Source organism: Gracilinanus agilis, chromosome 1 (assembly GCF_016433145.1).
Source record: "Gracilinanus agilis isolate LMUSP501 chromosome 1, AgileGrace, whole genome shotgun sequence".
Classification (NCBI taxonomy): domain Eukaryota; kingdom Metazoa; phylum Chordata; class Mammalia; order Didelphimorphia; family Didelphidae; genus Gracilinanus; species Gracilinanus agilis.
The window spans coordinates 134,293,297-134,319,702 of NC_058130.1; the positions used below are offsets into that span (position 1 = coordinate 134,293,297).

At 44.3% G+C, this 26,406-nt stretch overlaps 1 protein-coding gene across 1 annotated transcript in view; it reads right to left on the bottom strand.

The window, feature by feature from the left end:
- Positions 1-26,406, bottom strand: part of TRAF7 (TNF receptor associated factor 7) — a 45,128-nt gene that overhangs the window by 12,550 nt on the left and 6,172 nt on the right. Inside the window, exons 2-8 of the mRNA XM_044657222.1 lie at positions 20,776-20,894; positions 16,923-16,980; positions 13,338-13,429; positions 8,321-8,437; positions 4,012-4,104; positions 2,501-2,534; positions 189-372 (exon numbers count right to left, since the gene is read on the bottom strand). Coding sequence (XP_044513157.1) covers positions 189-372; positions 2,501-2,534; positions 4,012-4,104; positions 8,321-8,437; positions 13,338-13,429; positions 16,923-16,980; positions 20,776-20,856 — 659 coding nt within the window. The 5' untranslated portion in view covers positions 20,857-20,894. The remainder of the gene's footprint in view (positions 1-188; positions 373-2,500; positions 2,535-4,011; positions 4,105-8,320; positions 8,438-13,337; positions 13,430-16,922; positions 16,981-20,775; positions 20,895-26,406) is intronic.

Consider the following 26,406-nt stretch of genomic DNA (forward strand, 5'->3'; position numbering starts at 1 on the left):
TTGGACCAATACCCAGAACTAGAGAGAGTATAGCAGCAAATAGGTATGTTGGCTATGAACCTCTTTAAGAGGGGCCAGGCCCAGTGGATGGGATATAAAGGAAAGGTCCCCAAAAAGGAAAATTGGAGCTGTCACCAGTCTCAGCACAAGCCCACAAGGAAGACCTGCTCCCAGGAATGTTCACTTACTTCCGGGAACTGAGTTTGATGGTGAAGGGGCAGCCACGGGGATCTACCTCGAAGGTGGCTGGCTTTCCACTGCCCACGGTACGGCAGCCATGCTTGCAGTGAATAAAGAGCTCGCCAATTTGCTCAGCCACGGCGATGTTATTCACCACCACAGTCAGCTTGGCATTGTCCACTGGGCACTTCTCTGAAGGAGAGGGAGTAATGGGTAAGTGAGGAAAGGGATCTCTACAATAAGCAAGGCTACAGAAGTGGGGCCCTATGAGAAGTTTGGGTTCCTCCTCCCCAGTTACCGTGAAAGCTTTGATGTTCTCAGACACCAAAGACCTGAGCCTTGCCTGTGCAGACAAGACACCCTTCCTTCCAGGGAGCTGACAGAAAAGCTGGTCAGGGACTTGGGGACTAGAGCTTTGTGGGGCAGAGGGAGTGGGAAATATCCTCGCTGGGGCCAGGCTTTCCTTCCCTGAGGCAGCTCTGCTTGCTCACTTCCTAACTCCACCACTTCTACAGCCCAGAAGCACAAGGTGGGGTAGTTGCAGGGGGGGATTCATTTGAGAACTTTCAAGTTCCAGGGAACTACTTTCTATATCAAATCACCCCACATTCTTATCTGAAGGAGAATAAAGGTAAACATGCCAATGTCGTAGTAAACTTGGATTCAGGAAGATCTGAGTTCAAATCTTGCTCCAGATACTTAGCAACTATGTGATCAAGAGCAAGTTATTTGTTTCTGTCCTCAGATTTCTTCTCTGTAAAATGGGGATAATAATGGCACCTACCTTATAGGGCTGTTATGATGATCAAATGAGATAATATATATAAAGTGTTCTCTAAACTTTAAAATGTTATATAAATGCTAACTATTACCCTCAGGTTATAAATGGAGAAACTGAGGCCCAGCAAAAGGGTGATGTGCCTTTACCAACTAATGTATCAGTATGGAGTTTGGTGAGGGTCCAGGGTTTGGTTCCATGACTTTCTTTGGATATAATGCTCCTGGGAAAGGTTAGGACTAGGGCAGCTAGGTAGCACAGTGGATAGAGTGTCAAGCCTGGAGATGGGGGAAGAGTAGTATCCTGGCTTCAAATCTAGTCTTTGATACTTCCTAGCTATGTGACCCTGGGCAAGTCACTTAAACCTCAATTTCCTAGCCCTTCTTCTGTCTTAAGAGTTGACACTTAGGATTGAGTAGAAAAGGCTAAGACTAAGAGTTCCTGTGACCCCTGGCATAGGGTGATAGGGTGACCCAAAGACCCAGAAAGGAAGTGCTCTCCTTTCTCTGCCGTTTTCTAGGGACAGATTTTCTGATGTTGGAGTCCAAGGGAATGATGTCATAAGACAAAAGAATTAGGAACTTGGAGCACCCATCCCAAGTTCTATTACTTTCCAAAAGCTGCCTTAAACCTTATTCGAACTCAGGTAAGGTGAATGGGGCACAGGGTGGTGACTTAGGCACAGGCCAACTGTCTGGTCAAGATTTCATATAGACACTGTCTCTAAGGATGAAATGTTCAAGGATAGTGCTAAACAAACAGGTGGGATAGAGAGATGCTGGGCAGACTTCATGGATGGAAACAGGGCCTTTCAGATAGGCAGTAGCCAAAAAGATGAGACTGGCAGGATATTCAGCATCTAGGTCAAAGTACTGAGCACTAAAGGGCATACTCCCTGACCCTGTTCTGGGTTGCCATTCCTCCACATGACCCAAACCATAGCTGATAACACCTAACATAGAATACCATCTAGAGGTGAGTTTCAGGCTCTAGCTACTTTCAGCCAAATGGAATGAAATATTAGGAGCTAGTGGAAGCATTCATCCATTTTTATTTTATTCTTCAATCATCCAGCTATTTTAACCAGGTCCCCTTGAGTGTCTGAAAGAGGGCATGAGCATCCCCAAGGACATGGGGAGATGTGTGATGGCCTTCTGCCCTGTCCCAAGCCCCCTTTAAAGGTGAACAGAAGGGCTGAGGAGATTGCAGAGTGTGTTCTAGGCCATTCTTGAGCCCCTGGTGCCTCTCTTCTTGATTCCCCGCCCCCATTCGGAAGCTCTCAGGCATCTCTGATTTGCTCTTTGGAATTTTAATCACAGCAAATCCCAAAAGCACTTCGCTGCTAATGGTGACAATTAGGCCGGAGCAGCGGCATCCATCAATAATGCCAGGCAGCTTAGAGAGGCGGCACCCTGGGCTGCCCTTAAAAAGCCCTTCTCTGGGCTGTGAAGTTGGCTGCATTTTTGTTCAGCGGAAAGTTAACAAACTGGCAGAGACACAAGGCAGGCTTGCAGAGAGTAGTGCAGAGGACCAAGTACCTACCAGACTTTAAGGCACATCTTCTACAGAACGTGTGCTGTGGAGACAATGAGAAAGTAGGGCTCATAACAGGACTCATACAGATAGTAAACAAATGCTGTCTGTGGGTGAGTCTGTCTGGGCCCAGCCCCTATTCCCCAGCCCTCCCCGGGGCCTACTTCATGGGGAACATACACTCCAGGGAACCAGAGTCCAAACCCTCCTGGCAGGGAAGCACATTACATCTGGAGTCAGAAGACCTAAGCTGGAATCCTCTATGGCTCTGGGCAAGCTACTTAACTTCTCTTGGTCTCTTTTCTGTAAAATGTGGGAGTTGGATTGGGAGACATTTCTGTGATCTCTAGCCCTAGCACTATGATCCTATGGCTTCTCCTCATGGTCCACATGGCATCTGGCTCTGCCACCCTGCCCTAAAGCACTAAGAAAAGGAACAAGCAACCCTCAGGTAGCCTGGAGGCTATGGCCTAGCTGATCAGTGTTGCTCTCAGCTCTGCAGCCTGATCTAGCTGACTTCCCTGCTAAAGAACAGTTTTCCTTTTAGCCCTCTATTTTATTTAATTTTTTATTTTATTTAATTTTTTAAAACCCTTACCTTCCGTCTTGGGGTCAATACTGTGTATTGGCTCCAAGGCAGAAGAGTGATAAGGGTAGGCAATGGGGGTCAAGTGACTTGCCCAGGGTCACACAGCTAGGAAGTGTCTGAGGCCAGATTTGAACCTAGGACCTCCCGTCTCTAGGCCTGGCTCTCAATCCACTGAGCTACCTAGCTGCCCCCTTAGCCCTCTATTTTAGAGTGACAAGGGGTCTCCTGTTTGCCTTTCCTATTAGGAACTATCAGAGAACATTACACCAGACTCAGCAGTGGGGGAAGCTATAGAAACAATAGAGATGAACCTGCTCTCAGAACTGCTCCCCACTGGGACCCAAGCTATAGCCTGGCAGGGTGGCTGGTCAGCAGTCAGGGTTGGATGGTGATTCTGGGACCACACATCATTATTCTTGAGAGGCTTCATTTCAGACACTGCAGTGTAGAACGGTACAGCACAGACAGCTGAACTGGCTGTCAGGAGCCCTGGCTCTGATCACTAACCTACTGTGTAACCTTGGGTCCTCCCTAGGCCTCAGCTTCTTCAGTGGCACATGGCAAGGATGGGCCAAAATGACTTCAAAGGTCACTCCTCACCCCACATCCAATAATTCTTTGTAACCTACTCTTTTCTCTCTCTCCTTCTAGCCTAAGTCAGGCAGCCTCTGGTGCTCCCAACCCAGCTGTTAGCAGCGGCATGCTTTCTAAATCAGCTAGCAAATCTTGGTGACTTGTCCAGAGGCACACTGCTGGTAAGTGTCTGAGGTGGGATTTGAGCCCATACCTGCCTGACTTGAGAATAGGACCCTATCTACCACACCATACTGCCTCTCCCACTGAGGATTCAAGGGCTATAAACCCCAAGCAGAGAGAAGCATAGGATGGATCCATAGCCCTGATGCTCTGGGGCAGAGGGTAGATTCCTTACCCCACAGGTCGTGATCACTGGGTCCTTGAACACACTGCAGCAGAGCTGACAGCACAGCTTGACTGATGGCTGCTCCGCAAACACCAGAGGCTCCTGGGACCAAGAGGAAAGGAGAGAGTGAAGCACTGAAAGCAAAGTCAGAAAGCTATTGTGCCACAGGGTGAAGCTCTCTTTGGGGGAAACTTCCTCCACATGTTGTCTGTCCTCAGCATCCAGGTCAGGCTGACCATCTATAGACAGAGTTGCTGAATGGGCAATAAAGGTCCACTGAGGAGCCAAACCTGCCTCTGCCTCCTTCTGAGGTTCTAGTAGAGAACTAAGAATGAGAGGCCTCAAGTAGAGCTCCAGAGAGACTAGCCTGCTGGGTATCAAAGCTGCGGGGACTTTGGCTGGGGAAAAAAGTGATACTTTTATTTTTATATATATATATATTTCTTTTTTTTTTTTAACCCTTACCTTCTGTCCCAGAATCAATACTGAGTACATGTTCCAAGGCAGAAGAGTGGTAAGGGAGAGTTAACTGGGGTTAAGTGATTGCCCCAGGGTCACATGATACTTGTACTTTTGCTGATTAGGCTACTTCGGATGACTCTGGGAGCCATTCCACCCATACTGACAGGTTTTGAAATCTGTGGGTCAAGATAAGCTGCTCAGTAAATCGTCCCAAGTCAGGCCTACCTAGTGGCTTGAGTCACTGGAAAAGAGCCATCAAAATTCTTCCAAATGGCCCATTTCCCTCAGAGGCCACTGGAGGGAAGGATAAGACACTGTAGGTAGATAGGTAACCAATCAAAAGGGCAAGGATTTGATTAAGTGGGCAGATATTTGGGGAAGGAATACTGATACCTTATGCCAAATGTAGCCGTAGTATTCAAATTCAATAAACATTTATCAAGTCAGGCACTACACTGGGCAATGTGGATAAAAACACAAAAAGGAAACCATCCCTGCCCTCAAGGAACTTCCATCTTAGCACACACAGCTCCTTCACCATTGCAAGTACAGTTAGAATCAGCACCTACCATTGAAGGTATGGTGGGACTCTCTCTCTCCCTCCAAAGTGTGCTGTGTGTCACATGCAGAGAGGCAGTGCCCAAGTCCAGCAAAAAGCACCATACCCTGGGGAGAACTCAGCTGCCTTTTCCCGAGATGGAAGGTCTTCTATCTACAAGAGGCAGTTCCTAGCTAGACAGTGAACACTCAGGCATAGTTCCTTTCTTCCTTCTCCCTTTTCCTTCAAAGTTCTTCCCTTTGTGAAAGCCCTCCATGAAATCCTAGCCTCTTCTGCCCATCTTCCCCCCATCCCTGCCAAAAAAAGGCCTCTTCCTTCTTCCAGTTCCTTAGGTCATTGCCTCTGCAGTTCTTTCTCTCCTGTGAGACATGTATACATGCTTCCTCTTTTAATAGCCAGTAAGTCTTTTGATGACAAGGGTCTATGTGGTTTCTGTCTTTGTATCCCAGAACTTGGTAATGGGTCAATAGGAGTTTTTTGTTTTTAAAACCCTTACTTTCTGTCTTAGTTACAACTCTGAGATAGAGGGGCAAGGGTTTAGCAAGTGGGGTTAAGTGACATAAAGTGACTAGCCCAGGGTGACACATGTAGGAAGTGTCTAAAGCCAAATTTGAACCCAAGTCTTCCCGACTCCAGACCTAGCACTCTATCCACTGTGCTACCTCACTGTCCTTGTGAAAGGGAGTTTTAATAATTGTTTCCTGAAAAGTAGATGCCTTGTTGATTGGGGGCCAGCTAAACTAACTGTGGTCTGTGACTATAGTGGAATATTGCTGTGCTATTAGAAATGAAGACTGTGGAAAATTAAGAGAAGCATGGGAAGACTTGTATGAACTGACACAGTAAGTAAAAAGAACAAAGAAAACAAAGATTCATTGACAACAACAAAGACTGAAGTGCCAAAACTGAATACTGGTTAATTCTAATGAGCAAACCTGGCCTGGGAGAAAAGATAAGAAAATGAACCTTGATTCCTTCTTTGCAAAAGTGAGATATAACATAATGTATATATTGTCTGTCTTAGCTGATGCCTTGCTTAGTTTTGCTGACTTGTTTTTTTTTTTAACCCTTCCATCTTGGAATTAATATTCCATAGGCAGAAGAGCAAGAAGGGCTAGGCAATGGGAGTTGATTGACTCATTCATGGTCACACTGCTAGGAAGTGTCTCAGGCAAAATTTGAACCCAGGACCTCCTGTCTCCAAGCCTGACTCTCAATCTACTGAGCCACCTAGCTATTCCCGGAATTGCTTTTTAAAAATTTTTTTCCTTTTTTTTAAAAACAAAGGATGGCTCACCAGGGAGAGAAGAACAGAATGACATATCTGGAAATTAAGGTGATGATAAAAATTAAGAAAAAAATATAGTTTAAAATATTTGTTGAATTAAATTAAATGTGTCCAATTAAGGCTACTGGAGAAATAGCTAAAACCCTGATTCCTTTCAATTCTGAGCAAAGAGAGACCAACCCTAAGATCATTAGAAAAGTGATAAGACCATAATTCTTTGGCTACAAAGAATTTGGTTCTTCAAGGGCTCTTGATTTCCACATGAGAAAATGTTAGTCTAGACCAGTGATGGGCTAATTACAGCCCATAGGTCAGATGCAGCCCCCTGAAATGTTCTATCCAGCCCACAACATTATTCTTAATCTGACAAATACAATGAGTAGGATACAATACAATGAAACTTCGAAAGAGTTGCCTTAGAAACAGATTGACAGATGAGCATTTCCTTTCCTTTGGCCCCCTCTTTAAAAAGTTTGCCCTTCACTGGTCTAAGCTCTGTAAAAAGAAGTTCTTGGTCTTGCAAATGTGGCTCCAGAGGCATAAATGAGTGAAGGCTACTAAGTTATAATTGGGGAGAGGGGGCAGTGGAAGTAGTGTTAGCTTCTCATCTACCTTATATACAAATCCTATGAACAGTTTTCTGCAGGTCTTAGGTCCCTCTCTTTCTCTTAGCATAACATAGCAGAAAAAGTGTTAGATCTGGAGTTAAAGGACCTTTAGAGGATATGAATCCTGCGCCTGCCACTTATTATCTGTATGACTTAAAATAAGTGATTTAACCTCTCTGGGCCTTAGTTTCCACATCTATAAAATGACTTGAACGAGGTGACCTCTGAGGTCTAATTCTTTAATTGTCTTTAGCTCTTATTGCAGATGGCCTTCCTGGAGGTAGCAGGCCCTAAGCAGTAGAAAGGGCTGGGGCAGCTAGGTGGCTCAGTGGATAGAGACCTGGGCCTGGAGATGGGAGATCCTGGGTTCAAATCTGGCCTCAGATATTTCCTAGTTGTGTGACCCTGGGCAAATCACTTAACCCCAACTGCCTAGCCCTTACTGCTCTTCTGCCTTGGATCTGATGCTTAGTATCGATTCCAAGACAGAAAATAAGGGTTAAAAAAAGAAAAGGTTTCTGCCTTGAGCAGCTTCTAGGACAAGCCTCTGCTATCTATAATGATGGAGGGGACAAGTTTGAAACCACTTTCAATTCCAAGGGCCTCGGACTCAGTAACATGAACAAAGTTACCGCAAGGTACTGACCACCTGAGTCCAACCAGGGCACCATGAAACAAAGATAGAAAAATGCCATGGGCCAGGAAAGCCATGGAAGATCACTCTGGTGCATTCAGGTCTCTGCAGTACCTACCATCTGCCACTGAGATGAGAATGCAGCGAGAACAATGCTAATGATTTCCTTGTTTTATATTAATCCATTCCTAAGGTTGTTTGGGATATTTCTTCAAAGGTCGGTGAAACATTTCATCAAGCTGATCAGGGAAGCATGACAGCACAGGGAGGGTTGAGGTGGCCCAGGATTAATTCTCACTTATATGCCTTTTAGAGCAAATATCTTGTGGCTGAGGTCTCTGCTCCATGCATTGGTCACGGGCCATCTTTGAATGGCCCGGTGTGCTATGGCAGAAAGGGTATGAAATGTGGAGTCAGGAAACCTGCGTTCTAATCTTAGTTCTGCTGCTTAGACCTGTGTCACCTTGAGCAAGTCAGTTTACTCTGCTCAGCTGTAAAATGTGGGAGTTGAGTTAAATGACTTCTTTTCTAAACCCTTACCTTCTGTCTTAGTATCAATTCTAAGGAAGTGTCTGATGCCAGATTTGAATCCAGGCCCCCCCAACTCCAGGCCTGGCACTCTATCCAGTGTGCTACCTGAGCAAAATGACTTCTAAGGCCCCCTCCAGCTCTAAATTCTATCATCAACTAGAAGAAAACTGGCCCCTTTGGGCCTCTGCACTGCTGCACATGCTTCTCCCAACCCCCCAGTCAACCCAGATACATACTGGCTCTTCCTCCTCCTCGTGCAGGGAGAATGTGGACCGTAAGGACATGCTGGATTCAGAATGCAAAGAGCGAACAGATATGGCTGAATCAGAGCGTCGAGGGGTGTTGATTGGGGGCTGCAAATGGAAAAGAGACAGCAAGGCAAGAATTAGCCTCAGGCCCTACCTCAGGAAATGCCACCAGTGCCCCGTAAGCCCATTTCCTGGCAGTCTCGGTCCTCTGGCTCACCAGGTGGCTCGGCAGAGATCTCTGTATCCCCTGGGGCTCTGGAGCTGTGGTGAGGCTCCCTCAAGTCAGGCCACAGTGAGCCGAGGCTTAATTCAGATTTGGCTCCCAAGTCCCACTGCATTCCAGCCTCTGGTGATCCCCATAAAGTTGGGGATGTGACTAAGAAGTTGGATGAAGTTTCAAAAGTGTGAGCACCAGTTACACACTCATGTCAATGCACCAGGCTCTGCTCCACCCATCCCACTAGGGCCTACTTGTGGGAGCCTGAACAAGCAGACTCCCTTGAAACAGGATCATTCCCTGTTGAAAGAGAAAGCGCCAGGGGCCTTCCCTGCAGCTTCCAGGGGCTGACTGGCCCTGAAATCTCAGCCCAAGAAATTGTTGTTTTACTCCCTATCTAACATCTGCCAACTTTCTTTGTGTCAATGGAGTGACTTCCTCCTATTCAATTCAATGAGGACACTCTTAGGCCGTTTCCTGCTTCCTGTATTTAGTGGGGCAGCCCAAAGGCCAATCCAGAATCCTGCTCTCACCAGTCTTTGGGGCTGTGAAGGGGGGTGCTGGGATAGGCAGGGCATGAAGCACTCAGGCCCTCACTGTTCATTACCATCCAGCTGTCGGTTAGATCGAGAGGGAGATGTTAGAATGGTCCTCAACTCGATAGAAAGTTTTAACTGCAAACCTGAATCTGAGTTCTCTACATCCTCCAGAAGGTCAGACCAGGCCATGAAAATCAGACAATTTGACCTAGTGGGCAGGCATTTAGGGAAGGAGCAGAATAGCGAAAACAGCAAGGGACTAAATATACAAACACAAAGTAGTTCTTTCTGGAAAGCAAAATGATACTTCCCCTGTAGCCTGAGAAGGGCTTCGAGGGCTTCCAGTGGGGAAAGGGAGGGGACCCACTCAGGTCCCAAAAGCTTCCTGGCTCTTTCTGGAAAACTCTTAGAGGCTGCTTTGGTTTGTTCAGGTCAAGGAGTTTCTAAGGATCCCATGAAAGACAGGATTCCTTCCATGGCTGAAGGGACCTCTAGTGGCCACCCCTTCTTCAGATCTGACTAGAGCTAACCCATCCTGGGAACCTGCAAGGCTCACCAGTGTCTCCAGAAACAAAGATGCCAGAACCTCCTGTGTTCACATGTTCAAATTTCTCAGATTTGGTGTATTAAAACAACAACAAACCCAACAATTAAATTAAAAACCAAAACCTCCCTGTTCTTAACTGAAATCCTTTTAGCTGTAGTACAAGCCTATTTTTCTTATTTATCCATGGAGGAGATGGAAATTGCTGTTCACATTCTCAGGATAACCATAGATATATCTTCCCCTTAGGTGAATGTTGTGACTATTTTAACTGACTGAAAGGTTCACACTCCCCAAATTCAAATTCCATCAACTTGGGGCAGCTAGATAGGTCAGTGGATTGGGAGTGAGGCCTAGAAACAGGAGGTCCCAGGTTCAAATTTGGCCTTAAGACACTTTCTAGCTGTATGACCATGGGCAAGTCACTTAACCCCCATTGCCTAGCTCTTACCACTCTTTTACCCTAGAATGAATACAAAGATGGAAGGTCAGGGTTAAAAAAAAATTCCATCAGCATTCCTACCTGAGCCCAGAAATGACTATTAAGACATTTGTTAAGCACCAAGAGTATTTGAGGGCCTGGTCATCACAGGCCTTAGGTCTTAGAATAAAAACTTGTCCCCATCCACATCCCCTTTTCTCTTTCTGGAAGAGGGCCAGTCTCCCAGCAGGAGCTCAGAGCCTGGGAAGGAGAGAAACTGAACTCACAATTACCTCTGACTCTCCATCTAGTCGGATCTAATCCTTTCCTTGGGCCAGCGTCAGTGTTCACTGTGCTTTGTCTTCCTGAGCTCCCTGCTATCCTGTACTCTAATCATTAAAAAAAAAAAAAAAATCAAAATAACCAGTGAGAGGGCAGGAGAGGAACTGGATCTGAGCTGAATTATGAGCCCTCCATCATCCAACAGGATGTGACCAGAGCAGAGCCAGTTTTAAAGGTGCTCCTAGCCTGCTACTCACATGGAGGGCAGCCACATTCCCTCTGTACCCTGTGTGCTCAAGAGGCTGCCAAAGCCCACCAATAGGCTCCCACTACTAAGAAATGCTGCAAATAGCTTTTCCTTTATCTTTGCATGGAAATACCACATAAGGAACGAGAGTGGAAAGTTTAAGGAAATGAGTCAAAACATCCTAACGGGCAATGGAAAACCAGGAGACACATAGAGAACAGATCCAAACCACAGCAAGGGGCCAAGTACAACTTCCAAAGGGAGAGATGAGGGCCTAGCCAGCCAGTCCACAGCTCTGTTACCACTGCTTATGGGCCTTAGCCATGGGAAACTGGGCCCCATCTGCCCAGAGCTGACTCGGGGTCGGAGAGAGGGTGGCAAGGGAAAGACTCGTCCAAAGAGGTTCATGGGATTAGGCTTCTATTTGGGGACACATTCTGTATCTATTATTTTTTTTAATCCTTACTTTCTTTCCTAGTATCAGTATTAAAACGGAAGATTGTCAAGGGCTAGGCAACTGGGGCTAAATGCCTTAGGGTGTAGGGTGGCACAGACAGGAAATATCTGACACTAGATTTGAACCAGGTCCTCCCAACTCCAGGCCTGCTGCTCTATCCACTATGCTACTACGCTGCCCCTCTATTATTAACAGAGTTGTCTTGGGGGCAGCTAGGTGGCTCAGTGGACTAAGAGCCAGGCTCAGAGACAGGAGTCCTAGGTTGATATCTGACCTCAGACACTTCCTAGTTGTTTGATCCTGGACAATTCATTTAACCCCCCCCTCCCCACCATTGCTCTTCTGTCTTGAAACCTATCTTGATTCTAAGGGTTTAGGGAAAAAAAATAGAGTTGTCTTGCCTTATAGAATGGAAGCACCTTAAGGGCAGGGACAGTTTAACTTTTGTCTCTATTCTAGGTGCCTAGTTTAGCCTGGAATACGTGCTTCCTAAAGTTTATTAGGGGATAAACTGGGTACTCGGGGCTTCCTGAGTGAAGAAGGCTGGGAACAGAGGAGAGCAAACCTCTGCAATCAAGGGTGGCCATATGGACGAAGCAGTGGAATGAAGGCTCCTATTTCATGCCCAGGAAAGGGGGAAAACAAATGCCAACCTACTGGCCCTTGGCCCTTAATCTAATGATATGGCTTTCCTGGCAATGAAAAGATGCAGACTACAAAACAGAAATGTTTGAGGAGAAAAGGCACAAGTACAACAGTCAACTAGCATTATTGAGTGCCTTCTATGGGCCAGAAACTCTAAGTGCTGAGGATTAAAATGAGACAAGGAAAAAACAAAGATATGAAACAAAACAAAACCAGCAACAGCTATGAACATTCCCAGAGAAACTTGGGATCTGGAAGGAAAGTGGCTTCTGGAAACTACCTTCTGGAGACCTCCAGCTGAGGTCTTACCCCAAGGACAGAAGGTTTTTTTATAGGCCTGAAAGGTCCAATAAGGATGGATTCCCTCTGGCATATCACCCTCTGTACTGGGGATGCCTGTCATCAGGCTTTGGGGTTTTCCCCTTATCTTGTTCATGTGTTTTTCCTTCTCTTTTTTAAAAAACCAATTTGACAAACATTTTTTAAGTATCTATTCTGTGCAAGGTATCAGCTAGGTATTGGAGATGACAATCATCCCATCCCTAAAAGAGCTTACATGATGGGTAGGGGGTGGGGCGGGGGTGGACTATGGCATGTGCTGGATTTTCTACTTTTGTTAGGCTGTATCAACATTCCTCTCTCATATCTTTAAATCTGCAATCATTTGACAGTTTGAGGTATTTGTCCTAGCAAGACTAGGCTTAAAAAAAAAAAGAGCTGAGAACCCCACATCTGTTCAGCCTTAACTGCCTTCCAACTGCCCGAAGACTCGGCGCACTTAGAGGTAAGGAAAGCCTTCCATCTTATAACTTTGTCCTCAAATGAAAAGAATGAAAAACAGAAATAGGGATGGAAAAATAAAAACAAAACCAAAAAACAACCTAAGATTGATTGAACAATTTTAAGTTAACAAAAGTAGCCATAAGGGCTTCTTTACAAAGGCTTCTCTGACATGTTGTGCCTATCTATTCAGAGGCCCTGAGTGTACAAAGTAGATCACAGATGTAGAGCTGCAAAGGATCTCAGAAACCATCCAGGCCCATCCCTATTTTACTGATGAGGAAACTGAGGCATCAAGAGCTTGAATGATCTACCCAAGGTCACATAGTATTAATTGCCAGAGGCAGGATTTGAACCAGATCCCTTGCCTTTAGTGTTGGGTGTCCTTGCCTCTGTATCTAGAAATCCTCTCCTTGAACTCAATCACCTAAGAGAGAGGTGAACCAGTGTCTTGCTTCTCTGACAATCATCACCTTCTTCAAGACTGAGAACTTTCAAAGTCATCAGAAGTTCTTTCAAATCCCCTGGCGTTTGCTATGTGTCCGTATGTCCAATGTGTCCCAGAGCCCAGATTCTATACACTTCCATCTGATTCAGGACATAGCTTTAAATGGCAAGAAGAGAGCCACATGAGTCCAACTTAATGATCTCCTGAGCTCAAATGTACACATTGCACTGACTAAGTTGCCTCACTTATACAAAATCTCCACTTCCTACCTTTCTTGAAACTGAGTTCTTGTAGAAAACCACATCCCTTGGGCAATCAGAATAGGTACTTCCAGGTCCACTATACCCTCTGGTCATGTCTCCTGGGTTTATTATCCGAATATAATAACTAGTTTGCTAGAAAGACGCTTACTATAGTAGACATACCATGCTGTCCTCTTCATCCCTCTGGGAGTAGGTGAGTGTGCTGGAGGAGGAGGGAGTTCTACGATGCTGTTTGTATGTGCTGGTCCCATCAGCTACTGAAACAAAAAATGGTTTTTACAGGTGGAAAAGGCTCCAATTTCTTTATATCTAACTTCTGAGTTTCAAAAAGCTGATTGATCACTGGGGGAGAAGAGACTGAAGAAGAGAGAGAAGAAACACAGTGTGGACTCTTTTTTTAGTGTTTTGGAATAGGCTAAGGCCCAGGCCCCTGTATATACTTTTGGAGATGAAATGGGCGCAGACCATTTTTACCATAGCTTCAGCAAAATCAGAAGCGCCTTTGTCAACTTAAAAGAAGTACCCTTGGGGAGAGCAAGGAAAACAAAGATTTGGTAAGGAAAACCAACAGACAGAGAAATCCAAATCATTTGTAGAAAGTAGCTGGGGGAGGCAGAGGAAAAGTCTTCACCTTTGGAAAAATGGGGACACTAGGCCAGGAATCCTTTTAGGCAAGAAAAGTAGCTAGATCTCTATTACCTTGTCTAACCTATAGACAGTTCATAATCATTACTCTCTGTAGTGCAGTTGGGGACCAGGAAGAGTAAGATAGGAAGAATCTAAAGGCAGGGTGAATATCTAGACTGAATTTCTGATTGCACCCCAAATCTGACTGCAAATACAAGAGAACCTGTCCTAGCCTCGTTTGTTAGTACAGGTTAGACTAAATTACAGCTTCCCAGGTGAGAACTTTGCAAAAAACTTGAGCTCACCCAACGCCAGACAAAGCAGTGACAGGGCTCCTTGTAGTTTTAAGAAAGATGGTGTAGCTTGATAGCATAGTGGATAGAGCAGCATGCCTGGAGTTGGGAGTAACCGAGTTCCAATCTGGCCTCAGATACTTCCATAGCTCTGTGTCCCTGGGCAAGTTACTTAATCTCAGCTGCCAAGCCCTTACTACTCTTCTGTCTTAGAATGGATAGATGGAAGACAAAGGTTTTAAGGGGAAAAAACCCCAGAAAGGTAGAGTACCCAGGACTGTGGGTTAAGAGTCCTGGTCAACCTACAGCTGGAGTACTCTGTTTAGCTTTGGGTGGCTGTATTTTAGGAAGGACATTGATAAGCTGGAGAATATTCAGGGAAAGGCAACTAGGATGTTGAAGGGCTTCAAGATTACGCCATGGAAATTTTAATTGAAGGAAAAAAGGAGATGTTCAGTCTATAAAAGAGAAAACTGGGGCAGAGGGTGGAAGGGTGAAGGGTAGGGTGGAGGGAGGTAGAAATCATAATAGTCAGTGTTTGAAGGGCTGCTGTATGAGAGAAGGGTCAACTTGAATACATTTTGGTCCCAGAGAGCAGAACTGGGAGCAACAGGTAGAAATTACAATGGAGCAACTTTAGGCTAGATAGAAAAAAAAAAACTAGCGAACAATGATGTTAATATCCAAAATGTCCCAAAATTGAGCAGGCTGCTTCAGGAGGCAGAGGATAACCCTTTACTAAAAGGCCCTAAGTAAAGGCAAGATGGTCACATGTTATGGAGATTCATGGCCAGGTATGGGGTGGAATAGATGGCCTTGAGACCTCAGGACCCTGAGATTCTATGCAACTGTAGAGGGCTCAAGAACACTGTAGCATAGACCAGAGAAAGGTGGGATTATAAAGGACCATAGCCTGCTACAAGTTGGAACTGAGCCTGGGAGCCAGGCTGCCTGACATCCTGTTGTGGTGCTCTCCATTACTCAAGGTTGGAGGGCAGTTGTGCTTTCGTCTGACATGTCCCAGAGGTAGTCCCTTAGAGTGGAAAATATGGATTTGTATCCTTCATTTTCTGTACAGTGCCAAGTAAACAAATTAGGGTTGTTTTTGGCTGGGGTTTTGGGAGTTCTCTTAGAGCATGGATGCTTACTCTGCAGGTGAGCCAAAGGAAAAATATTTGTCTCTAGAAACCCCCATGGGACTCTCAAGCCAGTGCCAAGATTCCCTGGGTCTTAAGGAGGCTACAGCTGAGGAAGAAAGGGGAAGATTCAGTCCAGGGAGCTAGATGATAGCATGATTGTAGGTTAAGCATATTTCCCTCAGGACTTTGAGATGGTAAATCTTATGCATTAAATTTGCAGAGAAGGAAAGGAAAGGATAGGAAAGATAGAGAGGAAGGAGTGGGGGAGAGAGAGAAAGAAAAAAGAGAATATAGGAGTGGTGGTTAGTAGAATGAGGACCGCCAACCTTTAACTCTGCCCAGCAGTCTTTGCTGTGGTTCCATTGACAGTTCAGTAATGGGTATATGTAGGTGGGATGGCGAAGAGAAACAGGTCTACTACAGGAGCCAATTATATGGCTCTCTATCATTTTTCTTTTTAAATTCAAACCCTTACTTTTTGTCCTAGTAACAACTCTGAGACAGAAGTGCAAGGGCTGGGCAATTGGGGGTGACTTGTTTGGGGTGACACAGCTAGGAATATCTGAGGCCAAATTTGAGCCTACTCCAGGCCTAATGCTCCACCCACTATGCTACCTAGCTGCCCCATCCTCAATCATTTCTTTAAGGAGAGTTAGGAGCTTTCCCCAAATGCTATAAATACAATATTTTAAAAAACTTCTGAAGGGGGCAGCTAGATGGTTCAGTGGATGGAGAGCCAGGCCTAAAGTCAAGAGGATCTGGGTTCAAATATGACCTCAGATACTTCTTGTATGACACTGGGCAAGTCACTTAACCCCCATTGCCTAGCCCTTATGCTTTTCTGTCTTGGAACCCATAATTAGTATCAATTCTAAGACAGAAGGTAAGGGTTTAAAAAAAACCAAAAAACCCACCAAAGGATGACCCATGTACAAGAAGCACTTTGTGTAAGCAAGTGGCCACTACCATCATGAAATTGAGCTGATCTGAAGGACAATGACAGAAAAGCAATTTTTAAAACTAAGTGCTGCCCTGGAACCAATACATAGTATTGATTCTAAGATGGAAAGTAAGAGTTTAAAAAAAAACAAAAACCTAAGTGGAACAGTGAGTGATAGAACTCATGCAGAGGGCCCAGGGCTCCCAAGTTTTCTTACAACTTTGACAGATCTGCCTTCCTCTAATTCTAATTAGCTTTGCCTAAAGTTTGAAAATGTAATACTATTATTTTATTATTCAGATTAAGTAATGGTTTGTTTCACTTTAGGATGTTAAATATTCTCCTTAAAAGGGGGGGGGGAGTGGGTTGATTTCATTGACCCACCTAGGAGGGGTCCACCAGGATTCTAAGGACAAAGGCATAATGTGGACAAGGGAGAGGAGCCCATAATCTTATTTCTTCATTCCAGGTCACCTTGGGCAAATCACCAGATTTCCCTAGGATTCAGTTTTCCCACCCAAAACTAAGGAGGTTAGAAGATGGTCTCCCAGGTCTTTTCCAGGTCTACATGGAGCTCTTAGGAGCCTAAGACCTCCCTTCTCTTTGCTTTGGCACCTGGCTGTTTTCTCCAGGTGAATTCCCAGCTGGAACTCCTCCTCCCTAATTGCTCTCACCCAGGTTCTCCCCCAAAGGACCAAAGTCTGTGTGACAGTTTCGGAGTAACATGTGGATCCTGGCAGGAGCTCACCTTTAGTAATGGTGGTAACAGCTGAAAATGCAGGACCAAAGGTAGTTTCCATTCTGGTCTAAAGAGAGAATAGAGATGACATAATCACATTCCCTCCCTTGAGCAGAAGTATTGCTGAAGTTAAGGAGATTTCTAAAGACTTACCTAGGGCCTTTTAAAAAGAAGCCCAATGGCCATTCCCCAATTGATAAAAATGGGCAAGGGACATGAATAGGCAGTTTTCAGATAAAGAAATAAAAACTATCAATAAGGACAAGAAAAAGTGTTCTAAATCTCTCATAATTAGAGAAATGCAAATCAAAAACTATGAGGTACCACCTCACACCTAGCAGATTGGCTAAAATGATAGCAGGGGAGAGTAATGAATGTTGGAGGGGATGTGGCAAAATTGGGACACTAATGTATTGCTGGTGGGGTTGTGAATTGATCCAACCATTCTGGAAGGCTATTTGGAATTCTGCCCAAAGGGCTTTAAATGACTGCCTGCCCTTTGATCCAGCCATACCATTACTGGGTTTGTACTCCAAAGAGATAAGGGAAAAGACTTGTACAAATATTTATAGCCCCATTCTTTGTGGTGAGAAAAAATTGGAAAATGAGGGGACGCCCTTTGATTGGGGGATGGCTGAACAAATTGTGATATCTGTTGGTGATGGAATACTATTGTGCTCAAAGGAATAATGAACTGGAGGAATTCCATGTGAACTGGAATGACCTCCAAGAATTGATGCAGAGTGAAAGGAGCAGAGCTAGGAGAACATTGTACACAGAAATGGATACACTGTGGCACAATTGAATATAATAGACTTCTCTACTAGCAGCAATGCCAGGACAATTCTGAGGGACTTATGAGAAAGAACGCTATCTTCATCCAGAGAAAGAACTGTAGGAGTAGAAACACAGAAGGAAGACATTTCCTTGATCACATGGTTCGATGGGGATATGATTGGGGATGTAGACTCTAAATCAGTGATTCCCAAAGTGGGCGCTACCACCCCCTGGTGGGTGCTGCAACGATCCAGGGAGGCAGTGATGGCCACAGGTGCATTTATCTTTCCTATTAATTGCTATTAAAATTAAAAAATTAATTTCCAGGGGGCTAAGTAATATTTTTTCTGGAAAGGGGGTGGTAGGCCAAAAGAGCTTGGGAACCATTGCTCTAAATGATCACTCTATTGTAAATATTAATAATATGGAAATAGGCCTTGATCAATCATACTTGTAAAACCTAGCTGAAATGCAGAGTGGCTACAGGAGGGGTATATAAACGGAGATTTTGAACCTTGGACTTCACCCCCCCATAAGTCCTTAGTTTTCCCCAAACCCCTTTAATCTCTCCTGCGCCTCCATGTTTACGTGGTCACGTTATTGTTTTATAGTTGGCTTTAACTCCTCCTTCTGTCTCTTTTGGTGATTTGGAGCAGAGCCAGGATGGGAGGTGGAGGTAACAGGATGTGGGGCTTTTAAACTGACTCTTAGTATGGCATGTGGCTTCATTTTTCTAATGGCTACCAATAAATCTTTTAACACCATAATATTTTTAAATCTATCCTTCTATATCCATTTTATTTCTTACAGGGGGGAGGGAAGAGGGGAAGGAAAGAACATAAATCATGTAACCATGGAAAATTTTTCTAAATTAATGAAATAAAAATAAATAAAAAGCCTAATAATAATAGTAAACATTTATATGGCACTATAAGCACTTTGAAAAATATTATCCCATTTGATCCTCACAACCACCCTGAAAGGTAGGTACTTGATTATACTCTTTTTACAGATGAGGAAATTGAGGTAGAAAGAGTGATTTGCTCAGGGTCATCCAGCTAGTTAAATGTCCTGACTCTAGAACCAGTGCTCTGCTCACTAGGCACGCAGCCTTTCTTATAGAGCTAGGCACTTATGTTCAGTGCTTTAATTCCCATTTCTCTGTCCACTAAGATGAGGAGAGAAGTAAGGTAAACCTAGGACAAGATGAATTCATAAAACTCAAAGGAAACAAATCAATCTAATTAGCAGAACCTTAGAAGACACTTTTCCCACTTTGGACAATCCTTGTGCATAGTCAGTCCACATCCTATCTTATTACTTAGGGAAGATATTGGAGTCAGCCATAAGCTCATTAGGTCAAAGAGCAGGACCAGCCTCAGAGACCCCTTAATGTAATGAAGCTTTCTAAGAAGTAGTGTGGGGCCTTTAGCCTCACACCTCTGCCTCTGGGAAGCCCCTAAATGCTTGTGCTGCTCTGACTTCTAAAGAAGGCCCAAGGTAACACCCCAGGCCTGGAGTCTTTCTGTTCCTCAGTTTCCTTATCATAGTGTCAAAACCTTTTTTTTCTCACATAGTCCTATAGAACAAGTAGGCTTTCACAGGCCAAGGACAGATAAGCAGGGAGTTCTTGTCATTCCCAAAACCACAGTTCCATTTTCTGAATATAGTACTGTTCTCCACTGTAAGCCCAGGAAACTTTATTGCTTACTTTATTTATTTAAACCCTTACTTTCCTTCTTAGAGTCAATACTGTGTATTAGTTCATTGGCAGAAGAGCAGTAAGGGATAGGCAAGGCAGGGGAAGTGATTTGCTCAGGGTTACACAGCTAGGAAGTGTCCCAGGCCAGATTAGAACTCAGTGGATTGAGAACCAGGCCTAGTTCTCAATCCACTGAGTCACCTAGCTGCTCCTTGATTGCTGACTTTAAAAGGTCACTGGCCTCAGCCTCTGGGACTAACCTGGCAGGCAAATTCTATTAAATTCTACAGAGATAAGGGTTCTCAAGATGTTGGGACAGTCAACTGCTCTTGGGCTGGGACCCCATTCTGGGGGTTGGGGGGGGGGGTGGAAGTGTGGGGCAGAGTCATGGCAGATATGTGGCTCAGGGGATTCAGGTTAGAGGTCTAACTATTGGTGCTCAGAAATTAGAACAGGGGAGAGGCTAACCAGAATGTGAAAAACAAGCAGTCATCCACTGCATCAGCATCTCCTAAATGCTGTTTCATAAAACCCTAGTGAAATCTGGCCTCAGACACTTCCTGGCTGTGTGACCTCAAGTCACTTGACCTTTATTGTCTAGCCTTTACCACTCTTCCACCTTAGAACCAATATGCAGTATTGATTCTAAGACAGAAGGTAAGGGTTTAAAAACAAAAACAAAAAGCCTAGTGAGGTTGTTTGTTCTGCCAACATGAACTGGGGAGCGCATGAAAATTTCATGCCAGTGATATCTCCTGCTCTAATAGATTATCAAATTGTAAATGCACAGCAATATTTTGGTAGGGAAGTAGACTTAATTCCCTCTATTTTGCTTCAAAATTTCCCAGATCCCTAACCATCTCAGCAGTATTGTATAACCCAGGTCTCCCAGGAGGACTTATGGGTTCTGTGAATCTAGCTCAAGCTGTAAAGTTTTCTGTGGTCAATTTAGTTTGGAAGCACTGTTTTCTGCAAGGCCATCAGTAGGGAACTGCAGGAGTAGTAAGAAAGGCTATCTTTTCTCACCAAAGTATAAAGCCCTCTATAAATATCAAGTGCTGCCCAGGCAGCTCTCTCCCTCTCTGGCTCTTCCTCCCACATCTAGTCAGTCATCTGCATTAGAAGGCTCTTGGCTCCAATGCTAGCAGTTTATTCCTTGAAAGGTCCCTCGCCTAGAACAAGCCATGGTGACAAGGTCTGCATGGGACAAACAAGTTGGTTCTTTAGTGACCACATTAAAGATACCTTGGTCCTTCCTCCTGTCTAGAAGGGATGCTTCTTTCTGAGTCATCAACAAGCAAGACAAGACAGGATGGGGTCTTAAGCTAGCCCCTCATCCAGACTTTGGGAGCAACTCAGAGGAGTTCCTGCTCTCACCCTTACCCCGTTTGTGCTGTCCGAGGGAGGGAGGTTTGCTGGGCCACCAGAGAAACGATTATATCGTGCACTCTTGCTTGAGCTCATAATCTAGAGCAGCATTTAGTATCCACAGGCAGCTTTCTCTGTGGGGAGGAGAGAAAAAGCAAAGTTTCTTTAAAGAACATGAGCAGATGCCCAAATTCGGATCAAAATGTCACTTCTCCAGTCCCCACCTTTGGCACGAGACTGAGCAATTACAAAGTTGAGTGTCTGCAAGCACTTGGTTGAGGCCAGGCAGGCTTCAGGTCTGAACCTGGATCAAGCCAAAGGCCTTTTCTTTTCTTTTTTAATTTCCCCTATTTACATGTAAAATAAAGGCCTTCTTTTCCCATCACCCTCTGACAGCCAATCCCCTAACAAAGGCCTCATTTCCTGACTCTCATTCTGGTGTCTGAGACCCAGGATGGGGCCATTTCCTTCCCTATTCCCTGAACTTGGCCTTTTGGGAGTGATGGGTAGTAGGGGAGGGAGGAGGTGTGGAGGAGAAGGAGGAGAGAAGAGTCAGCATATGCTCAGGGTGGGCAGGGAGACTTTCCTCCTGTTGCCTACAATAGCAATTCCACGTTCTGCAGATGGCACTTATCTCCAAGCTAAGCCTAGGGACCTGCCCCTTGCCATTGACTTTAAAAGGCCAATGGCCTTACCCTCTAGGATAAGATTGAAGGCAGGCAGATGCTATAGAATCCCACAGGAATAAGGATGGAGTCCCTGATGTGACATGACGCAGTAAAGCATAATCAAACCCACTAAATTTGGAACCAGGAGACATATATTCAACCACTTTCAAGTCATGCTGAGGCTCAGAGTGGCTTTAATGACTTTCTTAAAGCTATGTGATTGTGGATATGGCCTAATTGTTTATATCTTATATGTGTCTAGTTATTTACATTGTGTCTTCCCTATCAAAATGTGAGCTCCCGGAGGGCAGGGACTGTTCTTACCTTTCTTTTATCCCAACATTTAGCACAGTGCCTGGTCCATAACAGTTAACAGACACTCATATATGGACAGGGCTTTCCAGGTCATGAGTGCTTTTCCATTTCATTTTCTCATTTGATCCTCATAACACCCCTGGGAGGTATGTAGGCCAGGGATTGCTAGCCCCATTTCCCCTGTGAGGTGCCTAGATTAGTGAAGTAATTTAACCTGGTTAAAGAATGAGAGAGGACTAGAACCCAGGGTTCCTGATTTCCAAGTTGCTGCATCCTAGCCATCATGCTTGTAAAATTGGGAGAATACTGTGATTATTAACACTGTTGCTTACACTGAAAACAGAAACAGATGCTGATGGTCAAATAGCCTCGGGCTTGCAGGAGGCAGAGTGTGGGCAAGGAGGCTGAGGACACGTGAAAGGGAAACTGAATCAGGAGGAGGCTGCGCTATCACCACTCCCTCCATCTGACTTTGCTTTGGGAACATGTCTCTCTTTACCAAAGGGCAGGCTGGGCTCATCTCTGTCCCAGAATCCTGGCCCACTGAGTGGCAGAAGCTGGTCCAGAGAGGGAAGATAAAGGCAGGAAAAGAGAAACAATCTGGTTATCTCTACAGACAATGGGATCCCACTCCTGGTGTAGGATGTTCTCAGAAAGAAGACAAAGGAGGAGATGGCTGGGAAGGGCAGGGAGTTCTGTCTCCCTCAAAGTGGAGAACCAAAAGGAACTGAGAGAAGTCCTAGATACAGGCAGAGGTAGAAACAGGCATGATTCTGCTGCCCAATTTTCTTGCCTCTACTTTTACTGTCACCCTTCCTTACCTAACCCCAAATCTTCTAGTCTTTGTCCATCTAAGGAGTGAGTTTAATGAATTACAGTTAGATGAGGAGGAAAGCATGATGGTTACTTTGGCCCCAATCTCACTTCCTTAGTCAATCCTCATTTGTCAAGGTTGCTATAACTAGATATCAGCAGGAGCAGGAGGAATAACTATAAGCTGTGACCTGGAGGAGTTTTGGGGATTGGAGGGGGGAACTCTCATGGTGTTTAGACAATCCCTTCTAGGGCAAGTGTTGGTCTTGGGAACCATTATGGCAGCAAATTTCACATTATCACCACCCAACCCACCCAAAGGCTCCATTCCCTGGACTGCTGGATAAAGCAACTATGTGGCTATGTTTTTTAGGCTGGGGAAAAATGAAATTTGGGATCATGAGCCGTTAAGATTCCACATGAGTTTTGGTTAGACAGCTGGAATGATAGGCTGTGTTTCCCCAGCCTGGCTTAGAGGCCACACTAAGATATGCCTGTGCTATTTGGGCAAGGCACTGTTTTCCCTCTCTTGGGACCATGTGTGAGGCCTAGGCTTAGAAGCCAAGGATGAATGTTGCTCTGTTGCTTGGGGCACATCCAAGAGCAAAGGCAGCAAGGAAAAGAGAAAAATATTGTCCAATGAGGACTAGTTTCTTAAAAAAACAACACATTAAGACTATTATTATTAATTCTAAAACAACAACTAAAAATTCACAGTGAGGAATAATGCCAACAGAATGCAATTGACATTTGATGGGATTGCTCTCCTTTAATTATAATAATTAGCAATAATGTCACATTTCTATATAGTACATTATAGAGCACTTTCTGCACAATACTGTAAGGTAATTACAGCTAACGTTGACATCCCCACTTGCCATACAAGGATTCAGATTCAGAGGCATGAAATGATTTATCCAAAGTCACCCAGCCAATTATTAGGGGCTTGCTGAATTATAATTCATCTTCTGAGTTCAAGGTACAGAGTTCTTTCTGCTCCACTGTGCTATTTCCCAGTCCTAGTCTCTCATGCTTTTTTGAATTCTTCTATCTAGTTGTCATTCTAACATTCAGTTGATTAAATATGTTTAGCATGGAATCTGACAGTTGCAAGGGACTTTAGAGGTCATCAAGCCCTTGCCTGATGGAGAATCTTCTTTATAAGGCAATTAACATCATCTTGTCTTTGAAGATCTCCAATGAAAGAAAATCACACCCTTCACAGGCCATTCCATTTCTGTAGAGTTCTAATAGTAAGGAAGTATTTTCTGATGCTAGTATAAGCTCTGTGAGAGCAGGTACCACATCTGATTCATCTCCCATCCTAGTGCCCAACTCAACTGATGGGTGATTTAATCCACTATCTTAGCTGGCCTAGACACCAGACCATCCTGGAACAAAACTTATCATTTCCCTAAATATTTGTCTTCTCTAACTGGCGTATTATCTCCCTAGGGGCAGCTAGGTAACACAATGGATAGAGTACCAGGCCTGGAGATGGAGGACTTGGGGTCAAATCTGGCCTCAGATGCTCCCTAGCTATGTAACCTTGGGCAAGTCACTTCATCCCAATAGTCTAGACTAGTGATGGTGAACCTATGGCATGCATGCCCAAAAGGACACACAGAATCCTTTCTGTGAGCACGCCTGCAGTCACCCACCAGAGTTTGTTACTAGAAAGCCAGAGGGACTGGGGTAGAGTTGTTCCCGAGCCTCTCTTCATGTGCCTGAGGATTTTCCTCACATCCCCCACCCCTCTGCCCAGCAGCTCAATGGGAGCACTTCTTCCCTCCCCTGTCTGTGGTGCGGGTGGGAGGGGCCAGGGCACAGCACTAGGTCTGGGGAATGGGGTGGGAGCAGGACCCAGCACTCTGTCTCTAAAAGGTTTGCCATCACTGGTCTAGACCCTGCCACTCTTCTGTCTTAGAATTAATACAAGAGAGAAGATAAGGGTTAAAAAAATGTAATAACCTTGAGGGCAGGGCCTATCTCTTTTAATTTTTATTTTAAACTCTTACATTCTATCTTATAATCAATACTGTGTATTCGTTCCAGGGCATAAGAACGGTAAGGACTAGGCAATGGGGGTTAAGTGACTTGCCCAGGGTCACACAGTTAGGAAGAGTCTGAGGCCAGATTTGAACCTAGGAATTCCCATTTCTATGCTTGGTTCTCAATCCACAGTGTCACCTAGCTGCCCCCTCAGCCTACATTTAATAAAAAGCCAGGCTGAGGGATAACAAAAACATGGCAGGGCATTGCTGCCCTGAAGCATACTTTGGACTTCTTGCTTTCTTTCCATGCATGGTGGCTTAAACCCTAAACACAGGCCAGAAGGCATTTGTGTGTCTCAAACAAAGGATTGCAAACTTAATCTTTTACCTTCCACATTTGAAAATTGTGCCCACCAAGTTGGAACTAGGTCCAAAGGGCCATAAAACTGAGCATACCTTTTGATCTTGTAATTGGGTCTGCATCCCAAGGAGGTAATAAAAAAGGGGAAAGGACATACGTGTGCAAAAATATTTGTAGCAGCTCTTTTTGTAGTGGCAAAGAATGGAAAGTGAGGGAAATGGCTAAACAAATTGTGGTACATATTAGTGATGGAATACTTATAGTGCTATAAGAAACGATGAACAGGATGATTTCAGAAAAAGCTGGAAAGATCTGCAGGAACTGATGCAGAGAGAAATAAGCAGAACTGGGAGAACATTGAACACAGTAACAGCAATGTCGTAAGATGATAAACTGAAAACTTGGCTACTCTCAACAATGCAATGATCTGGGACAATTCTGAAAGACAGATGGGGAATGCTATCCACCTCTAGAGAAAGAGCTGTTGGAGTTGGATGGATGCAGATTAAAACACACTATTTTTTACATCAGTATATATATATATATATATATATATGGTTTTATTTTGGGGTTTTAGTTTTGTATGAGTGTGCTCTTAATAACAATGACCAATATGGAAGTGTGTTTTGCATGATAATACATGTATGGCCCAGACCAAATTGCTTACCACCCCCTAGTGAGGGGAAGGAAGGATGGAAGGAGACAGTTTGTATCTTATAATTATGGAAAATGCATGTTGAAAATTATTATATGTAATTGGGAAAATAAAATCTTTAAAAAATAACTAACAAAAAATAACCAAAAAAAGAGAAAATTGTGCCTTGGTTGTTAATATCCACTCAAACTTTCACTTTTAAACGGATCACTTGACACATCACAAAATATCTCTATAGCAGCAAGATCTGAATTTTCTGGCACAGACAATATGTATTCTGTGGTGAGATGATCCTGGTCAGATTACTGAGGGAGAGAGACAATATGCTGATGATTCTGTCTAATGTCATGCAGTTCTGTATTATAATAACATGTAGCCTTCAGGATCCACAGTCCCACATGAGAATCAGTAACTTATGCCTCTAAGGTGAGGAAAATATCTGGTCCTTAATGGGAAAAGGGAAAAAAATCTCTACTGGACCATAGGTGTATCTGGGAGATTTGTTTGGCCAATATTTGGAGAATTGGGAATTTCTTTAGGAGCATAAGCTAAGAGCCAAAAAACAAGTTAATTTGAGATCAATAGTCACCTAGCAGGCAGAGAGCTGGTACAGGGGATAGAATGCCTGGCCTGGAGTCAAAAACATACATCTTCTTGAATTCAAATCCTGTCTTAGACACTTTCTGGCTATGTGACCCTGGGCAAGTCATTTATACCTATTTGCTCAGTTTCTTCATCTGTAAAATCAGCTGGAGAATGAAATGGTAAACATTACCAGTATCTTTGCCAAGAAAATCCCATATTGGGATCATGAAGAGTCAGAAACGACTGCACAACAGC